General features: G+C 32.8%; 1 protein-coding gene across 1 annotated transcript; it reads left to right on the top strand.

Annotated features, from left to right (window-relative positions):
• The first annotated feature begins 900 nt into the window (after positions 1–900).
• Positions 901–4,926, top strand: LOC132303046 (omega-amidase, chloroplastic-like). Its single transcript, XM_059800110.1, has 10 exons — positions 901–1,023; positions 1,239–1,355; positions 1,540–1,761; positions 1,855–1,948; positions 2,823–2,897; positions 2,977–3,055; positions 4,142–4,157; positions 4,244–4,324; positions 4,426–4,508; positions 4,591–4,926. The coding sequence occupies exons 1-10, from the start codon at positions 934–936 to the stop codon at positions 4,664–4,666; spliced, it is 933 nt and encodes a 310-aa protein (XP_059656093.1). The 5' UTR covers positions 901–933; the 3' UTR covers positions 4,667–4,926.
• The last annotated feature ends 4,395 nt before the right edge of the window (positions 4,927–9,321 follow it).

Here is a 9,321-nt window from a genome sequence, read left to right as displayed (position 1 = left end):
TGCAGTTCAAATTCATCATTAGTTCGAGCTTATAGATTTTGATTTTTACTGAATTTAAAGAAATGTTAGCTTAGGTTGAAAATTTCGTGTGGAGACATTTTGTCGATTTTCAGATCGACGATGTGCAGTCGTGGATGACACGGGTTCTTATTATAGCCGTCGTCCTTCGTTGCGAGCTTCACCTAACTAAACTGAACTTCACCGGACTTGGAATCGCCATCCAACTTGGGTGAAACAATCTTTAACAAGTTACATCATGTGTCTGTGTGTAGAGAGAGAGAGAGATAGAGGGTCTTTTATGCACAAATGCTGAGGGACTTTTTATGCACAAATGGTGAGGGGCAAAATGGAAAACAAAAGGGTAAAATGGGGTTTTAAGTTTTACTTTTTGTAAAAAGTTGTCAGAGGGACCGGTTATGCACCTTTTTTGAAATTTGTGGACTTGCATGCACTTTTTCAAAAAGTAAGGACTTGTTCTGCACAAAGTCTATATATGAGGGGTTTTTTTTTGCACTTAACCCTTATTATTGTTATTATTATTATTTTTTAAATACCGCTACGAATCCTGAATTTATCAATTGAAATTAAATTTGTAACTCCAAAAATAATTTTTAAGAATTTAAAAAATACAAAACAGTTTTAAGGGAATAATAAAAGACAGTTTCTGAAAATAAATATTTTTATAACTAAATTTTCAAAAAGTAATTTTTAAAAAATTGAACAAAGTAGAATTTTTTTTTTTTTTTTTTTTGGGACAATTTTTATTTGTTTTTCTTTTTTGTTTTTTGTTTTTTGTTTTTATATTTTTATCCCAAGATTGTGAACGTGAATTTCCATCACCGTACACGTGGAAGACGTGCACCATCACACAACTACTAGCATGACTTTAGACAACCCCAGTCAATCTAAGAAACAGCCCAATAACACTGAAAGATGATCGCAGCTCTATCAGTATCAGGCAGCAGCATGGTCAACACCGAGTTTTCAGTCTCTGGTACCATGGAAATGCCCAAAATTACAAAGGTTTGCTGCTTTTGAGTTGGCCTATATATATATATATATATGCATATGTGTTTATATTGATAATTCCCAATCATATATTCAAGTTCTCTTTTGCTCCCAAGCTGATAATTAGTTTTTGGATAGAATATATTTAACCATGTTTGCAACTGAAATAGTTATAATTTGTATACAATGGTGGGACAAGGTGATTGTGAATTTGGTTTGTTTCAGCGCAGTTTAAGATTGGGCTTTGTCAGTTATCAGTTACTTCAGACAAGGACACTAATCTGGCCCATGCCCAGAAATCAATTGAACTCGCTTCCAAGCAAGGTGCAAGCCTTGTTGTTTTACCAGTGAGCTCACTTCTTTCTCACTCAGATCATATTGCTCTAGCTTGTGGTATTTTTTATTTATTTTATTATTTTATGAAAATGTAACTGAACCCTAACTCATATTGTTGTAGATTAATTGTGAAATTAATGTTTTTTTGGAGTCCTTAGATTCATAATTGGTGTTGATTTTACTTATTTGTTATAGGAAATGTGGAATTGCCCTTATTCGAACGATTACTTTGCAAACTATGCTGAGAATTTTGATGATAAAGATGCATCCCCTTCATTTTCTCTGTTATCAGAAATTGCTTCATGTCAAGGGATCACAATAGTAGGAGGGTCTATCCCTGAAAGGAATGATGGTCGGTTGTATAACACTTGTTGTGTGTTTGGACCCGACGGACAGTTAAAGGCTAAGCATAGGAAAGTAAGCATAACTAAGAAAAGAATTAAAATGGAGAACTATGAGTTTGAAGGAAACACAAATGGAAATTTGAAAGAAGATTTTTTTGCTTTGCAGACACATTTGTTTGATGTTGACATTCCGGGAGATATTTTGTTTAAGGAATCAGACACCTTCACAGCAGGGGATAAATCTACCATTGTTGATACAGGTATGCATCAAGTCAGTGGCATTGTCTCGTAGTGTTTTATAACAAGTTTTTCAAGTCTAATCATGGATATTAACGTAGGTTATGTCTTAATGCTATTTTTAAAGCGAGACTAGTTGGCTCTCGGAAAGTCACTTCATTTCTTGCTTTAGCACTACTGACTGAAGCAAAAAGTCTTTTAGTATGAGGTATAGGTATTGTTTTAGGATTTTAGCACTGTATTTTAGTAATATGATTAAATAGGTGTTTTTCTTCTAGGTGCCTACTGCCTTGGTTGATGTATAGGGCTTCTGCAATTTTATACTGATATTATCCATTTAGTTAGTTCAGTTTTAACAAGTTTTAAATCAATTTTGTTGCCTAACCTGTCAGAAATTGGGAGATTCCGCCACAGATCTTGACATATGATTTTATTAAGTATATACTACTCCATATAAAATTGTTTATATGGTGTGATGAATTCCTCTCATAATGCTGGTTTAACGATTTCTTCCTTTTAACCAGAATTCCCTAGGGGCTCCTAAATTCTCCTTCTTGATTGTATTTAAGTAACCATACATGGATTACTGAACAATGTAAAACATGCGGGAAGATTGGTAGATTGAAATCTGAATCTCATTTTGTTGTTCTAGCCACAACCATATAAAATTATATGGATTTTTCTTTCTTGTTTTTCCATTAGAATCTTGTCAACTATTGACTGTAATGATAAGACATTTGATCATTTTCTCCAATCTCTTCGAAAAACCTTATTATGCTTGACTTTTCAATTTTCCTTTCCTTTTCTTTCAGAATTCGCCATGTTGCACTTTATACCTTCATTTCTTTTAAATAAACACATTGAAACATAAAACTGATTGTGTAAATCTAAATGTAGATGTGGGTCGTATTGGAATTGGAATTTGTCATGATATACGCTTTCCCGAACTTGCGATGTTGTATCGAATAAGAGGTATTCATTATCTCCACCAGTTTATTGCTGGATAGCCTGGTACTGTTCTGGTTTCTTAGTGTACTATGCAAGTCCACAGGTGCTCACTTAATATGCTATCCTGGGGCATTCAACATGAGTACTGGTGAATTATTGTGGGAGCTTGAGCAAAGAGCAAGGCAAGTTGATATATTTGTACAATAGGCACCTGTTTTTTTTAGTTTTTTTTTTTAGAATGAGTACAAGACAAATCAAATCAGATTAACTTCCTTGCAGTTTGCGTTAGTGGAAAGAAGCATCTCATTTCTTAATAAATCTTCGGTTTTAGTTAATATAACAAAAAGTTAGCCTCGTATGCATCCTTGTAAAATATTTTGAGTCTTTAAAAGCGGCACACATTGTTTTTAAAACATTAAAGCCATTAATTTGGAGAACATTAAATCCATGACAACTACATATGATCATTTTATCGTATTATGACTTGGTATTGATTCTGGCTAAATCTTGGTTCAAGTATGTGGTGATGAAGCACAGCTAATTTGGTTTAGTAAAATCAACTGTTTTAAGATTTAGATATAATGATATAGTGTAGGCAACATGGAGAAAGATTGTAAGAGCAATTTTGGGGGCAAGAAATGAACAATCAAGTCTATAATTTTCTGGCACAAATGTGAAGTATCAGCTCCATAACATGTATCAGATTGAATATGCATAAAAGTTAGAACATGATTAATAAACCATATTACATTTTCTTGTGATAAATCCATGTGATGTCCGGAGATGACACTATGGTAGTTTAAATCACAGAATTGCGTACTTGCAGATGATATTACAGTGGCTCAGAACTCAGAAGTGCTATTTTATGAAAACTACTGTTACCCTAAGCAGCAATCCGTGGATAATGCTTTACAATGGGACTTTATTATCAATATTTATGGTTTATTTTAATATAATATGACTCATGCTATATGAGCGAAGTTAATGGCTTATTTTTCCGTTGTCACTTTCATCATCCCATCCAAATTCCAAAGAGTAGATGTACATTACCTTTATTTTATTCTTCTTCTTCCTCTTCTTCTACTTGGGGTAGACAATTAGAAATGATGGGTGTTTTCTAAAGACAGCATGAATGTGTACCAACACCAGTGAAAATAATTCACCCTTCTATCTTTGCATATTGGATGAATTTAAAGCTGTATTAGTTCTACATTTTAATCCATTATTCGAGTAAAAATCGCTGATTCTTTTGTACTACAAAAATTCAGGGCAGCTGACAACCAGGTACTTATACCTTTTCCCATTGTATTCTTAATGATATTCACTTGTCAAAAACAAAATCAATGTGTTTTGTTGGTTTCTTGTTGTAGTTATATGTAGCTACATGCTCACCATCTCGAGATTCCACTGGTTCCTATACAATATGGGGTCATTCAACTCTTGTTGGACCGGTACTAGAAATCCCGAAACTGATATGCTAGCCCTTCTTTTGGAATAAAATCATGTAAAGAGAAGGTTCTAACGATGAAAATGGCTTTCTCTATGTTGACAGTTTGGTGAAATAATTGCAACCTCGGGGCATGAGGAGAAAATAGTGGTTGCTGAGATTGATTATCACGAAATTCAACATCAAAGGTGATGTGCTGTTTATGAAATCGATTTGGATTTATAGTAAAAGTTTTGCCTCTCCCCACAACAAAGTTTTGTGAATATGCAGGGAGGGCCTCCCGCTAGAAAAACAGAGGCGGGGAGATGTATATCGGTTTGTTGACGTACATGAACAGGAGCTTTGATGAATTAAGATTGTCATACTGTTACGGACATACGACCTCATTTATGTCTGGAGTCTTTAATATCTTTTGCATGTTATAATTTAGAGACTATGAAGGTGTATGTTTAGTTTTTTTTTAAGAACAATATTCTGTTCTCCAAAAAAAATAAAATAAATAAAAATAAATAAATAAATAAAAAATTAGTTACACGAAAGATTGACTCTTTTTTTAAGCTGTACTGAAAAAGAGGAAATTCTATCTAAGAATTTATTTTAATTTTCTCTTTTCAGAGTTTCTGAAAACTATGTTATGTTTCCAATCTGACTATTCGTCCAAAGGTGTGATGTCAATATGAAGCACCCTGCTTCTGCTCTGTTTTGTTTGATATATTTGCCTAGTGTTTCCCAAATAACCAAACTCGGGTAGTTGCAAAATGTATCATTTACCTATGGTGATTTCGTATATTTCTTGTGCTTAAAAGGGAAAAATAACGCATAAGCAGTTTTTTCTTCGTAATTTTGGATTGAGATTTGTTTTCCTAGGTTATGATCCAGTTTCTAATTTATCAAGTGTTGGACTAGAATTTGAAAGTTCGCAATACGTAATGGATCAGACATGAATCTTTTTAGAAGATCAGCGATGGAATTAGGTTGAATATTAATATACCTGACTGCTGGTATAGAATGTGTTTAATGTGAGATCCAATTTAAACCAAGTTCATATGATAATATTAGACTAGACTTTGTTCATCTTATATGGAATATGTTCATTGGATTTAACTTGAATTTGGTACTGTATCTTGATTGTGTGGTATGTATTTAAACTTGGATAGTGATCTGTCTCAAATGATTTTAGCCTGCATCAGACATTCTTTTTCCAGTAAGTTTACTAAATGTAGAACTAAAGAGGCCACAATTCATTGACTGACATATAAAAATGATTATCAATACTACGTTAATGTTAAAAGAAACATTTCTTCTAGGTTTATTGATTTATGAATAGGGTTCCCTTCTTTTATTGATGATCTCTAAATTTGTAGGTCTGACAATGAGTTTTAAATTATTTTGTTGCTTAAAAAACTGTGATATTATTAAAAGCTGGTTGATTCTGTCGCGGTCTGGACTCTGGAGGTATAACATTATAGATTGATGAACTTCTTGCTATTGCTGGATTCTTGATTTCTTTCTTGTTTCAAAATTTCCTTAGTTCTGCATATTTATTGGTGCTTAATATTTTCTATTGAACTTGTCTATTCGAGTAAGAGTAGTGCTAATATTGCTATATGCACTGATGATGAAAGAAATGAAAATGCTTACCCGATTGTGTTTGCATCCATTTGAACATTACCGGTTGGGTTGCAAAATTTTCAAATGAACAGGTAGTTTTTATCTTCTCCTGATCAGCTTTTTTGTTTATTAATTTGGTGAATCATTTTCCTGGATATTCTGCTTCCGCAAAAATAGTTCGCTCAAAAAGATGGTCTGGGTCACAAAAGGTAGTTGGTAAAACATTGCAATCATACTAGAGGAAGTCACCTTAGATTATCGATTTCTTCATCTTTTGTTACCACAAAATTTCAGGTTCTGCATTCTCCATCAGATAGAAAAGTAGAAAATTTTCATTTCCCGCTAAAGTTTCTGCATGCAGTTTTCCGAAAATTTGAATATGTTTTACTGATATCACTTACGAGAGAACTTTTCTGATAGCAATTTAAATTTCCCTTTGCAATGTGATGGAATCGCACGCATTGCTGGAGAAGAATCTGTTGCTTCTTAATGTGGCCAAGCTTGGCAATAGTTCCGGGTCATTGCCTCTAACATCTTAGGAGGCTCATATACATATATGTCTATACACACACACACATACACACGCATATATATAATAATGGCATTACAGATCCGAAGATTCCTTCACATTAATATGTAGCAAGAATAGAAGATCACACCATTGGGCACCATATAAGCTCTCCTCTCCAAATGGGGAGATTTGAGTGTGTGTTTGATTGAATTTATTTATTTATTTAAGAAAAAACCAAATAACTATCACATTCTGCATAAATTTTTTGTATTGACTATATTGAGAATTTTTATTTTATTTTATTTTATTATTTTATTTTTTTATTTTTGACAAAAAACAAATTTACACATCATTTTTATATCTATGCTATTATTAAAAGTAGAAAGAGTTTTAGTACATTATTGTGTTTCAGTATATTATATTTTAATAATAAATTTATATCTTTCCTTTTATAATTCAATTGTTGTAACGATTCAAACCTAGGGATCCGGATCGCTAACCGGATTCTTACCCGAACCTGAGGTAACATAAGGGTACTACAGTCATTTCACGTTAATATAATAATTCTAGAGTCCATAGGGGTATAATAGTCATTTAGTATATTTAATATAGCTTTTAAACTCATCGGGGTAAAATTGTCATTTTTTATGGTTATTTTATGTTTTGGTTGAAGTCTGGGGGTAATTAGGTGTAATACCCCTAATTTTAAAAGGATAGTCCTGGTATTTAATTTGTTGTTTAAATTAGATTTTATTTATTTATTATTTGATTATTTGATTTATTTAATTGATTGTTTGCTTGAAATTTGACTTATTTGCATAAATTGTTTTTAATTTCCTTATTTGACTATTTGTTTGAAATTATTTGATTATTTTTTTATTTGAATTAATTGTTTAAGTTAATTGTTAATTATTAAATTGTTTTATTTTATTCAATCTCATTATTTGTTTTGCCGTAACGTGACTGTAGGGTTAGTTGCATACATATAGTACACAGTTCATAGCCGACATAGTTTATAACCTAGTTTTCTATGGGCCGAGTGGATTATGTTTAGGGTTTAATTGAACCTAGGGTTAGTGGCCTATAAATATTCAGGTAGTATTCTGACTAGGGTTTTAGAAAAAAAAAACTATTACGATATAGTAAGGGCTGAGGGAATTAGAGACGGCTGGGAAGGAAAACAGTGAGCCAACAGAGAGAGTTTCGCCGGAAAACTTAGACGAACATCGATGTAAGGCAAGTTCTGTTCCTAACTCTCTCCCTTTGACTTGTGTTCTTTGCATCTCTATCACAATTCCAGGAGTAAATAAATGTTAAATTAATCTGGTTAGAATTTAACTATGTAAGCACGCTAAAACTTGAATTACAGTAGATTATGTATATATGTATACGTCTGTTTAACTTCAAATTTCTTGTATGATTCTTGATTATAATTTGTTTAAATTATGCATAAGAGGTTTACATAATGTTTAGGGTTGTTCTGGACTTAAAACAGTAGCCTTAGTACTTTAACGGAAAAAGATGTAGTTGCCGGAGCCGTGGAAGACGAACTGTCACAGTTTGGTCGACCGGTTTAGTGCACACGTCGACCGGTTGGCATGAACCGGTCAACACCTTGGTATTTCGGTTGACTGGTTGGTTGCAACCAGTTAACACCTTGTTAAAAACATCAAATGGTTATTATACCAGTCGACATCTATGATAAAACAGTTGACACCTTATGGATTTAGTGGACTTTTGCAAACCAGTTGACATCTAGGATGTATACATCAACCGGTTTAGGCGAACCAGTCAACACCTAGGATTTTACATCAACCGATTTAGGCGAACCAGTCAACACCTATGATTTTACATCAATCGGTTTAGGCGTACCGGTCAACACTTGGGATTTTACATCAACTGGTTCCTGTAACTCTCATATGGGTTGTCTAGTGTTGGATTTTGGCATAGGAGTTGGTATTTAGGGATGGTTGGGACTGGTTAAATAATTTTTAGTGAATTTCTGGGACCTGATATTTAACTGGAATGCATAATATGAAATAATATGCTAGGTTTAGGATAAAATTAACATAATGGTTAATTTTTAGTGAACTTCTGGGACTCGATAATTAACTGGAATGCATAATATAAATGATATGCTAGGTTTGGAATAAAATTAACGTAATGGTTAATTTATGGATTCAAACTGTTTTAAATCAATCAACTGAATTGAAATAGTTTAATTATGTTGGGGATGTTATATAGTCAATTGGAGATGCCTGATAATTTGTATAAAATAAATTATATGCATGCTATTTAGATTATTATTGCTAAATAATATGCAAAGATTGTACCCATGTTTTATATCATGGCTATATGAAATCAATGGATGTATTTATAATTGTGTGCAGACATTTATTTATGTCCTCTCAATTATACGGATCTTGGGAATAAATTGATATTTACATATACTGTTGTATGGTTAATTGTTGGATTTTTGGTTGTGTTGTGTAAATCAGCATATTAAAATACATAACTTTAGGTATGCTTATTATGGAACAATTGATGTTTAAATTTAATGTTTTTATTCTCAATTGTTGGATGTATGGATTTAGTTGATATTTACATACATGATATGTATTATCAACTGCTGGATGGATGGATTGTATGCACCGGTATGGGACGATGACATGCTAGGGGGATTAGCTCAAAAAAACGCTAAGTCCTACCTACTCTGGAATTAAGGAATGGATTAATTAGAAGTTAAATCCTATTGATTTGTAGTGTCAAGGCAACGCATAGTTGAGCGGCACTACTATGGATTCTGGATAGATTGTAAATATATTTTTATGGTATCTCGATATGAGCTTGAGTCTCAGGATCGACGGTTAGGGAGCGTA

Source organism: Cornus florida, unplaced genomic scaffold, assembly GCF_030987335.1.
Source record: "Cornus florida cultivar Cherokee Brave unplaced genomic scaffold, ASM3098733v1 CherokeeBrave_3.0.0_Hap2_Chr04, whole genome shotgun sequence".
Classification (NCBI taxonomy): Eukaryota; Viridiplantae; Streptophyta; class Magnoliopsida; order Cornales; family Cornaceae; genus Cornus; species Cornus florida.
This window is presented reverse-complemented; position numbering and strand designations above follow the sequence as displayed.